Source organism: Urocampus carinirostris, chromosome 2 (assembly GCF_059441175.1).
Source record: "Urocampus carinirostris isolate Australia breed hairy pipefish chromosome 2, RoL_Ucar_1.0, whole genome shotgun sequence".
Classification (NCBI taxonomy): Eukaryota; Metazoa; Chordata; class Actinopteri; order Syngnathiformes; family Syngnathidae; genus Urocampus; species Urocampus carinirostris.
In genome coordinates, this window is record NC_142350.1 from 63693326 (window position 1) to 63714703 (window position 21378).

General features: G+C 41.1%; 1 protein-coding gene across 1 annotated transcript in view; it reads left to right on the top strand.

Annotated features, from left to right (window-relative positions):
* LOC148372974 (thrombospondin type-1 domain-containing protein 7A-like) overlaps positions 1–21378 on the top strand; it is a 339221-nt gene that overhangs the window by 288330 nt on the left and 29513 nt on the right. Inside the window, exons 19-23 of the mRNA XM_088327730.1 lie at positions 1709–1850; positions 6916–7031; positions 7316–7433; positions 9352–9497; positions 15850–16033. Coding sequence (XP_088183856.1) covers positions 1709–1850; positions 6916–7031; positions 7316–7433; positions 9352–9497; positions 15850–16033 — 706 coding nt within the window. The remainder of the gene's footprint in view (positions 1–1708; positions 1851–6915; positions 7032–7315; positions 7434–9351; positions 9498–15849; positions 16034–21378) is intronic.

The window sequence follows — 21378 nt, forward strand, 5'->3', positions numbered from 1 at the left end:
ATATATATATATATATATATATATATATATATATATATATATATATATATATATGTAGAGAGAGTAGAGAGAGAGAGAGAGTGGAGAGAGTAGAGAGAGAGAGAGAGTGGAGAGAGTAGAGAGAGAGAGAGAGTGGAGAGAGTGGAGAGAGTGGAGAGAGTAGAGAGAGAGTAGAGAGAGAGAGGAGAGGAGAGAGAGAGAGAGAGGAGAGAGAGAGAGAGAGGAGAGAGAGAGAGAGAGAGAGAGAGAGAGAGAGAGAGAGAGAGAGAGAGAGAGAGAGAGAGAGAGAGAGAGAGAGAGAGAGAGAGAGAGAGAGAGAGAGAGAAATTGAAATAGAGGGGAGAGAGAGATAGAGAGAGAGAGAGAAATTGAAATAGAGGGGAGAGAGAGATAGAGAGAGAGAGAGAAATTGAAATAGAGGGGAGAGAGAGATAGAGAGAGAGAGAGAAATTGAAATAGAGGGGAGAGAGAGATAGAGAGAGAGAGAGAAATTGAAATAGAGGGGAGAGAGAGATAGAGAGAGAGAGAGAAATTGAAATAGAGGGGAGAGAGAGATAGAGAGAGAGAGAGAAATTGAAATAGAGGGGAGAGAGAGAGAGAGAGAAATTGAAATAGAGGGGAGAGAGAGAGAGAGAGAGAAATTGAAATAGAGGGGAGAGAGAGAGAGAGAGAAATTGAAATTGAAATAGAGGGGAGAGAGAGAGAGATAAATTGAAATTGAAATAGAGGGGAGAGAGAGAGAGAGAGAGAGAAATTTAAATTGAAACAGAGGGGAGAGAGAGAGAGAGAGAGAGAGAGAGAGAAATTGAAATTGAAATAGAGGGGAGAGAGAGAAATTGGAATTGAAATAGAGGGGAGAGAGAGAGAGAGAGAGAGAGAGAGAGAGAGAGAGAGAAATTGAAATTGAAATAGAGGGGGGAGAGAGAGAGAGAGAGAGAGAGAAATTGAAATTGAAATAGAGGGGAGAGAGAGAGAGAGAAAAATTGAAATTGAAATAGAGGGGAGAGAGAGAGAGAGAGAGAGAGAGAGAGAGAGAGAGAGAGAGAGAAAAATAGAGGGGGGAGAGAGAGAGAAATAGAGGGGAGAGAGAGAGAGAAATAGAGGGAGAGAGAGAGAGAGAGAGAAATTGAAATAGAGGGGAGAGAGAAGTTGAAATTGAAATAGAGGGGAGAGAGAAGTTGAAATTGAAATTGAAATAGAGAGAGAGAGAGAGAGAGAGAGAGAGAGAGAGAGAGAGAGAGAGAGAGAGAGAGAGAGAAATTGAAATAGAGGGGAGAGAGAGAAGTAGAGGGGAGAGAGAGAGAAAGCTTATGGGTCATTTGATGAGTCAAGTTGTTGGTCAGTCCTGTTGGTAACTTGGTTGGTTGTATGGTCAGGAGAACTTTTCATAGGTTGGCTAGTTGATCGATTAGTTTGTTGGTGGGTGAGGTAAATTTTAGGTTTATGTTTTTATTTTTGGCAAAGAAAACCGCTCAATGCACTTAACACAGAAAAAAAAAATAGCAAAAACAGTAGAAGGCTATTCAGTATGAATGTTTTTTACCATACACATCTTTAAAGCACATGTTATTAGATCTCAATTTTTTGCCTTTGATGGTCAATAAGGTATTTGTGTGTCTCTCGTTTGCAAGAATTTTACTAGACTCATACTGCAAACACATTTAGAATATAAATTAAATAAGGGATTTTGTTTTTGTTTGATTTTCAGCCATGCACCAGAAGCAACGGTCGCGTTCGCGCAGCCTACACGATAAGGTCGCCTACCGCAGGAAGACTTTGCCCTGACACCAGCGAAGAAGAACCTTGCGGCCTCAACCTCAACTGTTTTAACTATTTCTACAACATCACAGGTAAGCATAGGATTTGGTTTGCAATTGATGCTAACAAAAGCTTAGCAGGGTTACATTGCTAGTTTTTGAGATTTGGATGTAGTATTTGATTCATTCAAAGCATTTTGGGTATTTACAGTCATCAATTTTCACTGGTGATTTATTAGATGTCTACAAAGTCCCTGTTTGTTTCTGGGCTCTTAAAAAGGTCGGTCGGTCTCACATACTCTTTACTCCATGGATTACTATTACTTTGTAATTTAGGTTAATATTTGTAGTCATATTTGTATGTTGTTGTTTTTTTATTTAACTGACATAGCCGACAGCGAGCTAAGCAACTTGATAAATGCCCTTCCAGCCAATTATGATCACAGAAAAAACTGGCCAAAAAACGTATTACCAAAATAGCTAAATGCTGTAGTTTGGATACTAACCAGTTAACTTTAAACCAACTATTACATTTCAGACTGTAACACAAAAAGCAATGTACTTAGCCTGAATGATAAATCAGCAATTCCAAAACTTGTCAACTGATTCAAACAAGTGACTTAGTAATCGCCAACTGTCAATTCAACAACAAAATGCCAAAAAAGTCAATTACAACTACCTAACTAACTACCTAACTAGCTGACTAACTGACTGACTGACTGACTGACTGATCACTTGAACACTTTTCCAGCCAACTCTCTAGCTAATTGGCTAACCTGTGTAACTATGAATCAACTCTCTAGCTAATCATGCCAAACCAATTACAAACAACACAACAATTCACTTAATGACCCTGCATTTACAAACTAATGGATTAACTGAATGTAAATTGGACCAAATAACAAACCATCTACCTCAAGAATTAACTTACCAAATATCAACTGAAAAATTAAAACTTTCAAAAAGTGACTAGCTTTGTGACTTCGTACGGAAACCGCATCCGCACGTGTCTACGACACGTATTTGCTTCTTTGCAAGCTTTAGGAATGTTAAGGGGGTAATAAGTTGGACTGAACCATCTGACTGTTTTGTCGACGATCCCATTGTAGCGCCTTATAATCCGGTGCGCCTTATCTATGGAAGATATAGGACCAAAAACTATTTTTTGGGGGTGCGCCCTATAACCCGGTGCGCCCTATAGTGCGGAAAATACGGTACTTTTTTTTTTTTAAACAAAAATTTACCGCACTCCAAACTTTTTGTCAAGCAGATCCGCCATTGTTGTTTTGGTCTCGCGGTTCGAGTTTTCGTCTGCACGCCGATCTCGGCAAACGAGTCCTCGTTGCTTTGAGATGACGTCATTGTCGTGGTGGTTGTCCTTGACTGAAAGATAAGTATGTAGTATTAGGTGCAAAACCAACACAAAATTGGTAATTTTTTCAGTGTCAGTAATAAGTCGAAACATAATGCAGAAAGTGATAACAACGCCAATAATTCCGGCACGAAAAAACGGTGGAGAAATTATTTCGAAGATCGCGAAGGCAAGGAAAACAGGTGTGTTGAAGCGAACGATTCGACGAAAGAAAATAAAAGAATACTAGCAAGAAAATGACTTTTCTGCCAAAATGGACTAAATTATATTCCTGGTTACGCTATGAGGAGGATGATAATGGAGGCTACATGTTCTCGGATGCGTGTACCCAGCGTGACAAAAAAACTGGATTGCATAAATCATTTTGCAATACAAACTCTCAGAAAAGCACATTGGATCGGCACAACAATGAAAACCACAAATTAGCTATGGAAATTCCGTTGCTGCAGGAAGAGAGAGACAAGTATGAACAGATATGACATCAAAAAGAAGACGTGGCCATGCTTTCACTGCTAAAAAAAGTTAAGTGGATGGCAGTATTTTCAGTATTTTGTATAATGTACAATAATGTGAACTGAAAAATCTGAAGTGATAACTGTTTTGTATTACCAATTAACTGTGATGATTAAAACTGAATGAAAATATAGATTAATATTCTAGCAATCCTATTTTGTATAATGTACAACATTGTGAACTGAAAAATCTGAAGTGATAACTGCCTTGTATTACCAATTGACTGTGATGATTAAAACTGAATGAAAATATAGATTTATATTATATATTTGTTGCTGATTTACAATTTCAACCTCGATAACACTAAATTTTGGCACTGCGGCATAGAGAAAACATTTTTTACTATTCTGTATTTGTAAATATTTTACTCTCCTGGATATACTACACTCACGGTTGTAAGAAGACCATGGTTACGTATCATTATTGAACGTGATGGCTGCAAGAGAACTTAGGTGAGCTATGCGGCTTTATATTTTCCCGGCATCTTGTTTTAGAACGATCTTGATGTTTCTGTGATGAGTCCATTTTTAAACTCAATTCAATTCAAAGTGTTTATTGTCATATGCACAGTAAAGAACCCCGTTTCCCTGCACAGTAAAATTCTTACTTTGCTGTCCACACAGTTGCCAGCAAAAAATAAAATGGAAACTAAGAAATGTTTGGCATTTCTTGAATCCCAAGACTTGAACCTTCCGAATGATATTCGGAACGATGCATTTGAGTGATTGGTGACATCGTACAGACACTGTTTCCGTACATGTCTGAGACACGTATTTGCTTCTTTGCAAGCTTTCGGAATGTTATGGGGGTAATAAGTTGGACTGAACTATCTGACTGTTTTGTCGACGTTCCCATTGTAGCGCCTTATAATCCGGTGCGCCTTATCTATGGAAAATACAGGACCAAAAACTATTTTTTGGGGGTGCGCCCTATAACCCGGTGCGCCTTATACTTCGGAAAATACGGTACTATGTATCTGCCAGAGTAGGTTACGGTCTTCCTATGCAAGCCATATGAGGTTCAGGACCATTTCTCTTTTATAGCATGCCCGTACTCTACTTGCAGGGAATTGCTAGCTTGCGCAATCACACCACACTTACACACACATCTATATAATATTTCATTCCAGCCAAGCGCATCATTGAATCAAAACCGCGGAGGAAAGCATCCAAGCTGCACCTTCTCATCTCGTCTTTTTATCCTTTTCGGTCCCCGGAGTAACCATCGCAACTCACCTCCCAGCAGGAACACGCACGAAACCACACTGCCAAAAACAGACACGCTTGTTTTTACATCGGCTTCCAGTCGTTGGTGGTCTCCGCGGTGATGATATATACAGTCATCCCTCGGTTATCGCGGTTAATGGGGACCGAGACCACCGGCGAAAACTGAAAATCCGCGAAGTAGCGACGCCCCTTCAAAAATGCTTAAAAAAAACGTATACAGGTATACAGTACAGCCTTAAGCAGAAGGGCATTTCGAGCTTGTGTGTTGAGTTTCATAGGTGTGGGCAGTCCCGGCCAAGAGGGGCGGTCTCAGTCACCACCCTGTAAGTAAAGTTTCCTGGCAGTGTTGTGGAATGTGCATAATAACTAACGACAAGTATGTAGGCATCTGGTGAAGGTCGTGGAGGTCATAAGCTGATATGCTGAGGGAGCCGTGGTGGACGACCTTCACGAGATATCTTAACTTTATTTGAGAACACTATAAAAGCCAATGTTCAACGTCTGGAACTTTGAACGTGTCCCGAATGCAATAAAGCGTGTTCCCTTTTTGCCATATCTCGTCTCTGCGTATATTTTGGGGCGACGCCAAGCGACGTTCTCTCCAAAATAAGTATTGCCCAACGACGTTGTCTCCAAAAGCAGCATATTCTCTACAATCATTCAATTATATCTGTGTGTTTTCAATTTTATCCACCATGTTGTCCTGTATATAAGGCGCAGTAAATTATGATGCACACCATTTAAATTTCTGGCTAGGTTTTAGGTGAGCTTTATACTCCGTAAAGTACTTTATGTATAAAATCAGTGGTAAGGGGAGGTTTTGGAGGCATAGTCTCACTTGTTGTCATCTATTTATCTATATACCCTGGTCATATCCCTCGAAAGGGGTGACCGACAGCAAGACAAACACATACAAAAACAAAGAATTTTTTTTTTTTTAAAAAGGAAAACGGTAGCAAAAAACACACACAAAATGTTTTGGACCATGGCCAACCCAAATCCCCAAACACCCAAACAACTTAAGCACCTCGGCACCCAAGTTGGTCATGCTTTCGTCCCTCCAGATGAAATGGGACACGAGAAAGCGGCCATGTTGCTCGGGTCAGGGTGACACAACACACTCTTTTGTTTAACAGCAGGGCCCGACAGCTTTTACTGGTTTACCCCTGCTGCATCATACAGGTGCCCTGGCCATCCCTTAGAACACGTCCAAACATCCCACTTTGACAACACCTCTCCACTCATTCCTATCACCAACAAGAGCTCTAGCTTCCACTAGCTTTAGACCTCTTTCCTGCAGTGCGCTCATAACACCATCCATCCACGTCAATGGCGACCTTCCTCTTGGTCTCCTTCCATTTACTTCTGCTCTGTAGATCCTCCTCAACATTCCCTCCTTATCCATCCTCTCCATGTGTCCAAACCACCCGAGTACTCTCTCATCCGCACGCTTACTCAGTTCCACTACTACTCCAGTTCTGTCTCTCACAATTTCATTTCTCAAACTATCCAATCTTGTCACTCATGCTAATATTATAATGATCAATATTAAAGTAAGAATACAGTCAATGGTTTTTATTAAATATTTAAGTTTGACTTCACAATTTTTTTTATTTCCCTTTTAAAAATCGCTACATTTTCACATATTATACAATTAGTATGTAACATATTGCTGTGCTTAATGATTTAAAGTGAGGCCTACAATTATGTTGCCTTATGGCAGAGGGCAATAGTGAGACCAATGATTTGGATTCGGTGCACACCTCAACCCCAAACAATACAATTAGTTATCATATTGGCCTACATGGACTTCTTTTTCCGCAATAGAGAATTATGTATGTATTGATGTTTTTATTTCAAAAGAACTGCACATAGACTGTATTTATGAGCTAAGATTAGCCGGTGAATGCTAACAGTTTATATATTGCTTCTTGCTCTGACAATCAAATGATGAAATAAATGTAGGTTATTTCATTTGTAAATCTGACTGTGTCTCACCCACCCATCTCCCACGTATTTTAAATATTGAATTGAATCATTTTTACAGATTGGAGCACGTGTCAGCTCAGCCCAAACGCCGTTTGCGGCCAAGGAATCAAGACGCGCATGCTGGACTGCGTTCGCAGCGACGGCAAATCAGTGGACATCAAGTTCTGCGAAGAGGTGAGACTCCTCGTTTTAATTAAAAACATTGTTGAGATCTTGTGCTGTACCTCCAGGCATGCAAATGTTGTCGCTAGGGAACAGAAATCATTCAGAACGAGTCCCCGGTTCCTCTAATTGGGGCCTGGGGCCATTTTATTTAGGTTCATTCACAAAGCTCAGGAATACTTTGCACATTTTGGTCCACCTGGGAATTGTAGAGAGACTGCTTGGACATTTATAACATGTAGCATCAACTATTTGATGCCATTTTGATTCTACTATGCTTGGATACTTTTTTGCAGCTGAACCTGGAGAAAAGGTGGCAAATGAACATCTCCTGCGTGGTAGAGTGTCCAGTCAACTGCCAGCTGTCAGAATGGTCAAGCTGGTCCGAGTGCTCACAGACCTGCGGGCTCGACGGTGAGTATTGTGAGACGCTTATAGCATTTTCGGGCTGAAATAATAACTGTAAATTTATACCAGCATGCGCCAGCTAGCTATAAAGCTTACATTTTTTTTATATATACTCTCCGTTAACCCAGTGTGGGGTCCAAGAAGCAGACCACTGACGTGTGGGAGAGCTATAAATAGAAGAAAAATCAGGCAAGGTAGCGGGAGGACAGGCAACTGGCTTGTACTCGCTCACCGTCCACACTCACTCTGGGTCACCCCCGTCTGCCTCTGTGTTTTATTGAAACCACAAGACAAAGGATCACCCCCATGGAAAAGTACTGGTATGTTTAAACAAAGGCAAAGGATCACCCCCATGGAAAAGCACCGACACCTTTAAACAAAGACAGGAAGACTAAGAGACGGCCAAAAGGAACATCAACTGATTAGAAATACACACCTTGAGCAAATACGTTTAAGCCTACTTTATACCCAGCCAATTCACATAGAAAAATGAAAAGGAAACGTAACTCTTCCGAAATAAAATCCATACTGCTGGGTTGTCTTTTTTTGTCAAAAGTTGACCAGCCAAATCCTAGGCAAATCATAGAAAAGACGTGAATGTAACCCTGTTGCCCTGCACCAGCCGCCTGCACACTTGAAAAGTCCGCGTTCTGTTGTTAGAGTATGTTGGTTGTGTGGAGTAAACAGGCACAGAAGGTGAAAATGCGGCTAAGACGTTCACCTTTGCTTCCCTTATCAAACCAAAAGAAGTACCCTTTTCATTTTTGACAAATAATGGCTTGAAAAAACAAAAGTATAAGCCTTAGGTTCACACCAAGTCCACAAAATAAAGTACCCAGTGTTCTTGTGACTTACACAACAAAATGTGGGAACGTGGCTTAGCAGCACTAAATTAATAACATGCATCCCATACATAGCTTGTGGAAATATCATTTTACATAAAGAACAAATTAAGGCTAACACTGGAAAGTGTTTCAATATGTCACACATAGGAGTTTATTTATTTATTAAGTCTTTTATTCATTTTTTTGTGTATTATGTATTTGTTTGTTTATGTATGTATTTGTATATTTATAATTATGTGTATCCAGGTAGTTTTCATCCAATATTTAAATGAAAAACCTAGGGTCACAAGTCCTTTAATAAAGTTGCTTTAATCAAGTTAATGGAAAAGGTGAAATATTTTGTGAGATTTTTTTTCTCAAAATTAAAAATAATTTAGTCCTCAAGTGAGGAAATAAAATCGACATTAAACAAACTAAATGATTCAAAGCATTGACCTGGAAACTGAATTCTCAATTTATAACCTAGTCCTTAGTTTCGAAAGTGTTTGACTGTGAAGTCGACCAATGAAAAAACAACAGGGAATAGAACATAAAAAATGAATAAAAACTTCAAAATTGAGTGAATTTATTTTGGGGGAATATTTCTCCGTGTATGCGTGTGTTCTTCTGGATACGTGCTTGCGCGTGGGATGAAAGCTTCCACCGGATGTCAAGGCACACGCGCAAGAGATGGGAACAGTTCGCTTTCAAATATGCGCCGTTACGCAACCGCTTCTATTTTTTTCTACTCGCGCTTGTCAACTCTGCTCATTTGCGAAAAAGTGTGCCGGTTTAGGTGAATTTGAAGGGACAGTATTATTTGGGGTTGCAACATCCTTTGCTGTCTGGTAATCCTGAAAGGGGGATGCCTTCTCAAGGTTTCTTCATTTTCCTCATGTTGAGGTTTATGAGTTTTTCCTTGCCCTCATGTTGGTTCCAGATCGGGGGATGGTGTCATAACAGTCTGAAAAAATAGTCTGTGTAATAACCTGTGAAGCCCTTTGAGACTCTTTGTGATTAAGGAATATACAAATAAAAATGACTTGACTTGACTTGACAGGAGTGTTGATTTTGGTTTTTTCCTTGATTTTGGTATCCAGGCAAAATGTGGCGTCAACGGTCGGTGGTTCGGGCCTCGCAAGGCGACGGTCGGCCGTGTTCGTCGCCGATGGTGCAGTGGAAGCCTTGCCCGGTGCGGCCATGCTACCGATGGCAGTACAGCGCCTGGTCCGAATGCCGAGTGGAGGTTGGTCCCAGTCTGTGCTCCGTTGTGGTGTTTTTCAACCACGGCAAGATTAGAAATTATCCCATTTTGTGCCTGTTCTGCAAAGGCTATCCTTTATAAGTCTCTGAAACCCATGACAAAAAGTTAGTGGACAGCAGGGCAGACAACTCTGAAAAGTTGCCTGCCCAGTCATAAAATTGCCTGCCCCATTTTTCACAACTTGAAACACAATAAGACGACTCATCGCAAAAAAACCCATTGTTTGCAAAGTATTAAGGATTGATAATCAGAATATATAACATCGCTGTTTTCCCTCTGCCATCAGTATGTACCCGTATTAACTCATCTTCATTCGTGCAATGTTTGCGTTGCGTCGTGTGCTACAAGCCACGTGAACTCCTCTTCCCACGATCCTTTTAATTTATGTTTACATTTGTAGCGTCATCGATTTTGTTAGCTTCTTTTGAATCTTTTGTCTGGGGCTGAGGTTTTGGCTTGATTTCTGACCACTTATCCATTTTTCTTGTGTTTTCTGTGCGTCTACTTTGGAAAACGATATGCAAACGCACGACCTTATCCAGGGTTGGGTAGGGTTACTTTAACTGGATTACTTTCAATTATTTTTGGATTACTCCAATACCAAATATGCTAATAAAAGACAAAAGAAACTAAATATGAATAAAATGATGACTCACAACACGTGATAAGCTTTCTCTCCTGGCTTTGATCTCTTTGATCTCCGGCAAAACTAACATCAAATGCGACAGAAACAAAATGAAAATAAATCCAAACAGCTTACCAACATCATTTTTGCCGTTCCATGTGTTCCGTTACTCCCCAAGCATGCACAAAATTTGTATTCATATTTAGTTTATTTTGTCTTTTATTAGCATAATTGGTATTGGAGTAATCCAAAAGTAATTGAAAGTAATCAAGTTAAAGTAACCCTACCCAACCCTGATGTTATCACGCTCGGAAGCACGAAGTTATTCGACGCAGGCTTCTGATTGGCTCCCGAGAATGCAAATTGCCAAACTAACCGAAATTCCGAAATTTCCAAACCGAACGAAGATTTCGAAATCGAAATAAAGCAAAAGTCTAATTTGAAAAGAAAAAGAAACCCCGAAAGATGTTTTTTATTCTTGAAAAAGTTGTCGGCCAACCGGACCGAGACATTTTGTAAGTTGTACGCCCGACGTAAAAGATGCACGCCCCGGGCGTCCGGGCAGACATTATTGCAGACATTGCTTTTATGTGGATTTACTTTTACCAGCGATGCAACGGCACTGCCTAGTGGTGTACTACGGGAATTTTCAATGAAATAAATATGCCTTGGGTCAAAAAAGGTTGAAAAACAATGCTCTAATCAAGCTAACCCAAATCTACTTCAGTACAATGTTACCTCTTCCTGCGTTAGCTCTTCCTACAAGCTTTATTTTTTCCAGAATTCTGGTCTTAGATGTGATTGCTTGTGTAATGAATTGGCCTGTTCTGGATCCTCCCCCCAGCATTAAAGTTGACCCTACATAGCTAAGAATCTTCCTGATCACATTCAAATAGATAGATAGATAGATAGATAGATAGATACTTTTTTCACATTTGACCAGCTCAGTAGCCTAGATGGTAGGGCGCCCGCTTTGAGACTGGGAGGTCGCTGGTTCGCGCCTCGGCCGAGTCATACCTAAGACTTATAACATTGGTAAAATGGCTGCGCCCTCTGTTGGCTGCGGCTGCATCGGCTCGCTACAACGGGTCAGGTGTATCGACATTTCGTTCTGTGTACATTGTTACAAAGAATGACAATACAAAGGAAATTATTATTATTATTATTATTTCCAGCAGCATCCCTGAGCTGAGAACAATACAATAATAAAGCAAAAAGAATACAATATACAAATACCCAGTGTGACGTGCAAATGCCCACTTTAGCGTGTTGTATAGAATATCTAAATAGTGCTACACAGAATACATATTGCAACAAAATTCGGTAATATGCAATGTAGGGGGTGTGGTTTAATGTGGGCCTTTGCTCTGCCGGGTAGAGTTAAAGAGCCTCATGGCATGAGGAAGAAAAGATTTATTCAGTCTGTCCGTAGTACAAGACAGTGACAGTAATGACAAATAGTAATCAAACATTTTAAAAAAAATCAGTAATAAAATAAATAAGATGATATTAACAAAATAAAATGCCAGTTCGTTATGACCACTGACCATGGAGGAGGTCGGTGTTATGGAGTTGCAGGAGTAAGAGGGGTGCAGGAAGCCTGATGTAGTGCGAGAGACTTTTGATGATACTTAAGCACTTACGGCGACTTAAAGTTAAAGTTACTGTAACTTTAAATACACGTACGTGAGAACATTTTTTTTTTTTACAAATTACCTTCTCAAGGAGCACGGCGGCGCAGTGGTTAGCGCTTGTGCGGCACAGTTCATGTCATGGGAACCTGTCATGGGTTCAAATCCAGCTCCAGACATCCTGTGCGGAGTTTGTATGTTCTCCCCGTGCTTGCCTGGGTTTCCTCCGGGCACTCCGGTTTCTCCCATGTTCCAAAAACATGCATTTCAGGTGGATTGGCCGGTCTAGATTGTCCCTAGGTGTGAATGAGCGAATGAGTTGTCTGTCCCTGTGTGCCCTGCGATTGGCTGGCAACCAGTTCAGGGTGTCCCCTACCCGCTGCCCGGAAATGGCTGGGATGGGCTCCAGCCCCCCCGCGACCCTAATGAGGATAAGCGGTACGGCTAATGAGATGAGATGAGATGAGACCTTCTCAAGGTTTTTTATTTTCCTCGTGCTGAGGTTTTGACTTTTTGCTTGCCCGCATGTTGGTTTAAGATCATTGTCATTGTAACCTGTGAAGTCCTTTGAGAACTTTTATGATAAGGGGCTATACAAATCAATGTGACTTGACTCGAATTTAAATTTTCTTTCTCTCATTTTCGTGAAGCAAAGCACTGCAAAAAACTCTTCCGCAGTATTGTAACTTACTGCTTGCTTATGCCAATCCTATAAATGGGCTTGAAATCCATTCTGGTCTTACCCTGACAATGATTCCCGCTGCCTCAAGTTCTAGGTCCTTGTAGAAGGACAGCAACTTCTGATTTCGGTGTTAATCTTCTAAGAGCTTCGTGTTGCGTACCCTCAATAACGTAATAATAGTGTCTCCATCTTGTCGTGAATAGTCATTTTTGAAAGAACTTTGAATTTTGAAAGAACAGTCACACCCAGGGTCAGTTTTATAGCCTTTATGACAATGTCCAAGTATGAATGAGATGAAATGATCTGCATTTATATAGCACTTTACAATGTGCTCTACATTTTCCAAAAGCGGCCTTGCAGCCATGTAAGGCGCTAACCTGCTTATCGGGGGTATTAAGGGTTCAGTGTCTTACCCAAGGACACCATTGACACACACTGCTCACTCGATATGGAGTTTCTAGCAGTATCGTGCAGACACTCCTATGTACCGGGAGAGTTAACTGTGGTCTTTGTGTTTGCTGTTTACTTTCCACCGCTAACCGTTTCACCGGTGCTAACGTTAGCATAGCGCTAAATCTCCTGCCCGCTGCTATCAATAAACAGCAGCTTGCACACCCCAACGGAGCTTTATCGTCGATGGCGACTTTAATCGGGCATGTTTATGGACTGTACTCCCAAATCCATTCAATTGTGGACTGAGCAATTCGGAAAAACACTGGACTATGTGTAATGTGTAATGAAAGATCAAACATCAAACATTCCGGTTGTATCCAGCAACTCTGTTTGACCCTCACCCCCCTCATCAACCCCCCGGAGGAAAACAAAGCCTACTTACAACAAAGTCAGTTAGTTCTCATCTCATCAGCTGCACCGCCTATCCTCAGTCGGGTCGCGGGAGTGCTGGAGCCCATCCCAGCAATCATCGGACAGTGGGCAGGGGACACCCTGAACTGGTTGCCAGCCAATCGCAGGGCACACGGGGAGAGACAACTCACTCGCTCAGTCACACCTAGGGACAATTTGGACCGGCCAATTCACCTGAAATGCATGTCTTTGGAATGTGGGAGGAAACCGGAGTGCCCGGAGGAAACCCACGCAAGCACGGGGAGAACATACAAACTCCGCACAGCGAGGCCGGGAGCTGGATTTGAACCCACGCAGGAGGTTCCCACGACCTCAGAACTGTGCCGCACACGCGCTAACCACTGCGCCGCCGTGCTGCCCGTGTTAGTCCTTTGTGCCTTTATCTCTTTGTTTCCTTATCCTCACTGTAAATGTGGAACTGGAGTTGTCCAACTTCGTTGTCACAGCATATCCCATGTTGTAACAACGACAATAAAGGCATATTCTATTCTATTCTATTCTATTCTATTCTATTCGACATGTAACACGGACGAGCCGGGATTCGAACTGGGATCCCTTGATCCCAAGACGAGCGCTCTACCTCCTGAGCTACTGCCGCCCCACTATTTTCAACATCCCGAAAACAATGCTCGTATCTACCATTTTTCATAACTCGAATTTTTGTAAGTATGCCAAACAACGGCATGTTTTTTTATCAGGTAAAGTTGGGCAATTTCCTGCAGCACACCGGACGAGCACACCAGTGGCCCCAGCAGTTGAAAAACAAGGGCTTAGAGTGCTCATAACCGATTGTTGCGGCTAACAAGCTAGCATAGCTTTTGTGATGTTCATGCAACATGGCACTTTTTTTTAATCCAATTGCACATTTTTAATCCGAGTCGGACAAGAGGCAAAATAATGACTCAAAGATAATATGAAATAGCCCATTGAATAAAGGGAAGTGACTCTGATCTATGGGTGAATGGCCATAAATCGGTAAATTGGTCATAAAGACAAAACGATGAGCGAAGGGGAATGTAGGCTCAATGGCTCATTTAGTGGAGTACTTCCTGCAAATTAATTTGATGGCATGTCCAATTATCAAACCTTCCTCAAAACCTCTCACTAGGGGAAGGAATTAACAGCTTATGACCGATGACCAATACTACGGATTCCAGCCAATTTACAGTTAGAAATATTGAGTTTCGTGGGTCATTCTGTTTGTATTTTCCTTTAATGTACCGTTTTACAGGAATTTTGGACTTTTGACTCTTCCTACTACTGTGAATGAAATTATAGTTATCGATGCTTGCTAGAATTAGAATATAATTAGAATGATTATTAGTGTCAAGAACCAGAAGAGGATCAGGACCCAAACGCGTGATGTTCTCACATAAGCCTTTTATTTTACGGGAAATGGGGAGTCATGCACGTTAGGCAGCGGTCTGGCGTGGAAAGATCGGAAGCCAGAGACCGACGAGATTGATTCCAATTGCCCGAGTTGATATCGGACGGATGAGGTCGATACCGGACTGGACAGAAAGGATAGATAATGAATTAAGATAGCGAAAATAAACAGGACAAACTAGACGGGAACGAAACCTGGAGAAAAATAATAAACAGGACAAAAATAGACGGAAACAAAACTGGAAACCAAAATTAAACAGGACAAAAAAAACTGGAAGAATACCGGACAGGAAAGACAAGTTGAAAACCTCATCTCATCTCATCTCATTAGCTACACCGCTTATCCTCAGTAGGGTCGCAGGGGTGCTGGAGCTCATCCCAGCAATCATCGGGCAGTGGGCAGGAGACACCCTGAACTGGTTGCCAGCAAATCGCAGGGGACACGGGGACAGACAACTCACTCGCTCATTCACACCTAGGGACAATTTGGACCGGCCAATTCACCTGAAATGCATGTTTTTGGAATGTGGGAGGAAACTGGAGTGCCCGGAGGAAACCCACGCAAGCACGGGGAGAACATACAAACTCCGCACAGGAAGTCTGGAGCTGGATTTGAACCCAGGCAGGAGGTTCCCAAGACATGAACTGTGCCGCACATGCGCTAACCACTGCGCCGCCGTGCTGCCTACAAGTAGGAAACCTGACAGAGTCAAAACCCACGTCTTGCGGGTGCAGAGGTTCGTTGACGGACCAACAAAGGGTGAGTGAGAGCACTGAGCTTGAAAAGAAGGGAAGCCAATCTGTAAACGAGCCGCAGCTGGCGCCACACTGGCGGGGCATATTGGGCGCCATGGCAACCGTGACAAATTCTAGTTATATTAATGCTAATCGTACCTAACTTGGAGTCATCTAAAAATGATTCATCTCCGTAAAATGGACTAAGCAACCGGATCTTTTGTTTTTAAATTGAATCAAAATGAACTCTTGTGAATCAGAATCAAATCGATACCGGATACCACTTTCCATACCCAACCCTGGTGAATATCACTCGTCTTTGAACCAATAATCCCTAAAAACCGCAGACTTCCTGTGACATTGTTGTGGCTTTACTCTGAAAACACGTTGCGGTTCCTGTTGTTGTTTCAGAGCGTGGTTTGCGGTCACGGCACGCGCTACCGGAACCTTACCTGCTACGTGTCGGATGGCGGCGTAGGCAATGAGCAGAACAGCGGCGGCCAGGTGGACGAAGAACTTTGCGGCGGTTTGGAATTGTCCGTGGACGGAGACAAACGCATCCGCCTCAAGGAAGCCTGCATGCTCCCTTGCCCTGGTAAGAATTCAATTCCAATTTTGAATTTCTTTGTATTACCATCATATTTGTATAGCAATCTTGCATTGTTTTTTACACCAAAAGTAGATTCTTATTTAATACCGAAAATGAGAATGATTTAATCTATAATGGCGGCGCCCTCTGTTGGCTGCGGCTGCATCGACTCGCTACAACGGGTCAGGTGTATCGACATTTCGTTCTGTGTACATTGTTACAAAGAATGACAATACAAAGGAAATTATTATTAATTATTATTATTACAATAAAACCTCATCATCTTCTATACCAGGTGTGCAGCACAATGATTTTGAAGAGCTTCAGAACGTTTCTCATAATATTACTATCGTTAATAATAATAGTAGTAGTAATAAAACGAACTAGATTTGTCGAACACCTGTTCAGTAACCAGGGTTGGGTAGGGTTACCGTATTTTCCGCACTATAAGGCGCACCGGGTTATAGGGCGCACCCCCAAAAAATAGTCTTTTGTCCGATATTTTCCATACATAAGGCGCACCGGATTATAAGGCGCTGCAATGGGAATGTCGACAAAACAGTCAGATGGTTCAGTCAAACTTATTACCCCCTTAACATTCCCAAAGCTTGCAAAGAAGCAAATACGTGTCGTAGACACGTGCGGATGCGGTGTTCGTACGATGTCACCAAACAAATATTTCTTAGTTTCCATTTTATTTTTTGCTGGCCACTGTGTGGACAGCAAAGTAAGAATTTTATTGTGCAGGGAAACGTTTTTTTTTCTTTGCATGTGACAATAAACACTTTGAATTGAATTTAGTTTAAAAATAAACTCATCACAGAAACATCAAGATGGTTCTAAAACAAGATACCGGGAAAATATAAATCCGCATAGCTCACCTAAGTTCTCTTGCAGCCTTCGCGTTCATTAATGATACATAACCATGGTCTTCTTACAACCGTGAGTGTAATAAATCCAAGAGAGTAAAATATTTACAAATACCGAATAGTATAACATGTTTTCTCTATGCCGTAGTGCAACCCAACTGTGTGATTCACATTCATCTTTTTCGGCCTATTGCAGGCTTTGTTTCGCCCCTTTAGCCTATGCGAGCCTGTAAATGATAAAAAGGATCCGCCCCCTTTACCTCCAAATAACTTTAGCCAATAGTGACTGATTCATATGATGATTGACACATTGGTTAGGAAATGAAACACTGGTATATAAATCCCAGCATACACCGCGGACGACTTCGCCTTCGGGGGAGAATCTAGTCAGCGGCTGCTTGCTTTAGTTGCAAGACTTTGCAACTTAATATTGATCCATATATAAGGCGCACTGTATTATAAGGCGCATGGTCAGCTTTTGAAAAATTTAAAGGCTTTTAGGTGCGCCTTATAGTCCTTATAGTATAGTACTCAAAATACCAAATATGCTGATAAAAGACAAAATAAACTAAATATAAATAAAATTATGACTCACAACACGTGGTAAGCTTTCTTTCCTGGCTTTGATCTCTTTGATCTCCGGCAAAACGAACATAAAACGCGACAGAAACAAAATGAAAATAAATCCAAACAGCTTGCCAACATCATTTTTGCCGTTCCATGTATTCCGTTACTCCCCAAGCCTGCACAAAATGTAGTCATTTTATTCCTATTTAGTTTCTTTTGTCTTTTATTAGCATATTTGGTATTGGAGTAATCCAAAAGTAAATGAAAGTAATCCAGTTAAAGTAACCCTACCCAACCCTGTCAGTAACACATCACAAAGTGGAGGTATTCCTCTGTCATTGGATCCCAAAGCTAAAAAAAACACAATAGGTTTAAAGTGTGTCAACAGTATAGGCAGGGAAGTCCGATTTTAAATGAAAATAAAAAAAAATGATTTGTTTACACCGCGGGATCCGATGCAACCAGGGTTTCATTCACAATAAAATACATTATATATAATAATAATAATAATAATAATAATTTCCTTTGTATTGTCATTCTTTGTAACAATGTACACATAACGAAATGTCGATACACCTGACCCGTTGTAGCGAGCCGATGCAGCCGCAGCCAACAGAGGGCGCCGCCATTTTTACCAATGTTATAAGTCTTAGGTATGACTCGGCCGAGGCGCGAACCAGCGACCTCCCAGTCTCAAAGCGGGCGCCTTACCATCTAGGCTACTGAGCTGGTATATGGCTATTATAGTACATCAAATAAAGGCTATTTGTGTACAATTAGTTGTGATCGTGGATATCATAGCGTACAATTGACTCGTCTCCGTTGTTGGTGACTTTTTCTTCCGCGTTAACAAACGCATTTTGTAGAATACGATTTTAATAAACGCGTTATATAGACTACCATCGCTTAATTGTTTTAATTAGCTCGCTTTATTGCTTTAATAAACGTATTATATACAATGCGATCGCTTTTGTCGGAGCGCAGCAGAATGCGCGTTCACGCGAGGGGGGGAGAATTTTGCAGGGGAGTCGGATTTAGGCACGACACCGTACCTGGACACAGCGCGTTTTAATGTATCCGCTTTTTCAGGCTGGTCCTTGAATTCATGTTCATATTTCGTCTCGTAATGACGATTAACACTTGACGTGTGAGGTAGAACGCTCTCGAGGCATAATGCACAAACAGCACCGTCATTTTTTGCACAAAGCCCCATTCGTCTGTCCACGCTGGGTGGAAAGATTGAAATTTTTCCGCTCGAGGAGCCGTCATGATTTGGCTGTCGTGATTCGTTCATTTATGGCGCGCCGGTGTTTCTGTGGGAGGGTTAAAACACATATCTCCTCCTCTGCGAGGCACCACGCAGACACACCCTCACCGTAAAGCCGCTAAACAATGAAAGTGCGCAATGAAAAATTCTAAATTTCAGGTAAAAATGCGCATTTAAAATAATCATTATTACTGTGCCATGCGCTCGCGTGCCACTGCTGGCACGTGTGCCATAGGTTGCCGACCCCTATTCTATACTGACACTTAACGTCTTCTTCGTTGGCTAAAATTAGCCCCATCGTCTCCTTCTACGCCTAAAAATAGCTTTTCCTCCTACACCCAAAATTTGTTTTGTCCTCTACGTCAGAAACTAACGTTGTACATCAGAAACTAGCTTATTATACTACTCTGAGAATTACTCTTATGTTTTTCTGCTTCTTTCTTCCATGGCAGGGGTGTTTACATTTTTCAGAACACGGGCCAAATTTCAGGGCCACCTATTTATAGCCTGGCATTCTTTGATGAATTCACCCTCCGTGAATGGTTTGCAGTGTTCAGCGATCGGACGTCCGGACCTCGTATCATTTGACTCGCAAGGTTTTGTGAAAAATCACTTTTGTGCCGTTAAAACAGCTTCCAGTTGCTTCACCTTTTCACAGCCTTCGTTTGCAGTAGTCAGCATGTTTCGTCCGGCAGTGCCTCTTGATATTACATTCGCAGTCTCTTGGCAGATCAGGCAGATGCAGTTGTTTTGAACTTCAGTGAAAAAATACTCAAATTTTCACTGGCCCTCACAGTCAACTTTCCTTTTTGTATTTACTGTCGCAAGGTTGCCAAAAGGCTACTGCTTTCATCTGGTGAAATGATGATTTATTTATTTCTTTTGTACAAATGTATTTCATACTGCGGTCAACATTGCTGGTAGCCTACATATTATTCATTTTATGCATAGGCCGCGAGAAAAACTTGAACCGTAACAGGCCCTCGGGCCGGACTTTGGTTCTATGGCAGAAACGAGTCATGTTCTCTTTCACAGGAAGCTAGCTAGCTTTTGCTTCTTCTACAATAAAAATAAGCTTTCTCTTCTATGCAGAAAACTAGTATTGTCATCTTCATGTCAAAAAGTAACAAGTAGCGTATTCTGTGTCATAAAATACTTTAATACTCATTAATGTAGACGCAAAAATCGAGACACGGTCAACTAGCATTGTTGTATTTAAGTTCAGAAAAGCTAGCATTGGCTTTTTCTATGCCAGAAACTAGTTTCGTATTTTTCTATGCCGAAATTTGCGTATTCTTCTTTCGCGCAGGTAGCTAACAATGTCATCTGCTTATTAAATGCTAAAAACTAGCGTATTCATCGCCAATGCTAAAAACTAGCTAGTTCTTCTGTACTAAAATAAGCGGTGTCATATTTTTTTTGTTCAAACCTAGCATTGTTGTATCACTACAGAAAGCTAGCTAGCTAGCTAGCGTTGGTTTCCTCTACCCCAAAACCTAGCATTGTACTCTTCTACATCAAAACCAAAACTTCCTTTTTCTACAGGTACACAGAAAACTAATACTGTTTTCTTTAGCGTGGAATGCTAGTGTAGTTGTTTTTTCTGTTTTGACATACAAGCCGAAAAAAATCAAATTAAAGTACGGTGTGATGTGCGTATATATCAACTCATATAATATATAGCATAATCTTAAAAAAAATTTTTTTTTTTTTCAAAAGTAGATTTCTCTTTATTTGAAAATAGAAAGTTTTACAGATAGAGATAAAGCATCAGAATAATGTTGCACATTTTTGCCCAAAATGAAAATTCAGATTTTCTTACTCCAAAAACTATTTCGAACAATTGTTTTACTCAATTTATTTCCTCCTGTTAAAATACATTAAGTGGAAAAAAAGTATTGTATGTCAGCTGATATTGTGATATTCGCATCACATTTTACCACTGAGGAAACCTACCTTCATTTTTTGTATGTGTAGGGATTTTACTAGCTTTAATTTTGAAAATCGTTACGATTGAAACAAATTACTCTTAACTGCAATCGGTAAACGAAATTTGCCTCTAGGTGTTGTTGATGCTCCACCATAAGGATGCTAGAATTTCCTACACTGATAAAAAAATGAAGTTACATATTTACTTTAAGTTCTTTGAGTTCTGATATGAATTACTAATCCCAAGAACATGGAATCAATGAACCAGGCCATTTGAAATAGAGCACATAATTTATTAACGCAGAGAATCAATGATATAAAAAAGGGGGAGGGAAGGCCCCGGAGATTATTGGAGTTTTCGACCGCTGAAAATCTCGAAGCTACTAGCACAAAAAGAACGTTAAATCTGAAACGTCCTCTTACTTCTTGTTGAGGGGAGACTTGGTTTCATTCTCCGGATGGTCGCAACATATGGCCCACGTGCCGAACTCAAGGCCGCAGTGAAGGTCCGCACGACCAGACTAGACCGGCTATCGCTCAACCAAATATTTCTATATGGGCCTGTGACCCTTGACCAGATCATGCCTTTATGGGCGTGGTCTAAGATATCTGAGACCACCAGGATCGGATGACGGTGTTTGAAATTGCTAAACTTGTTAGAAAGCCAAAGAAGTGAGAAATTTGCGTAATGTTCTGTACTTGATAATGTCCCTCCAATC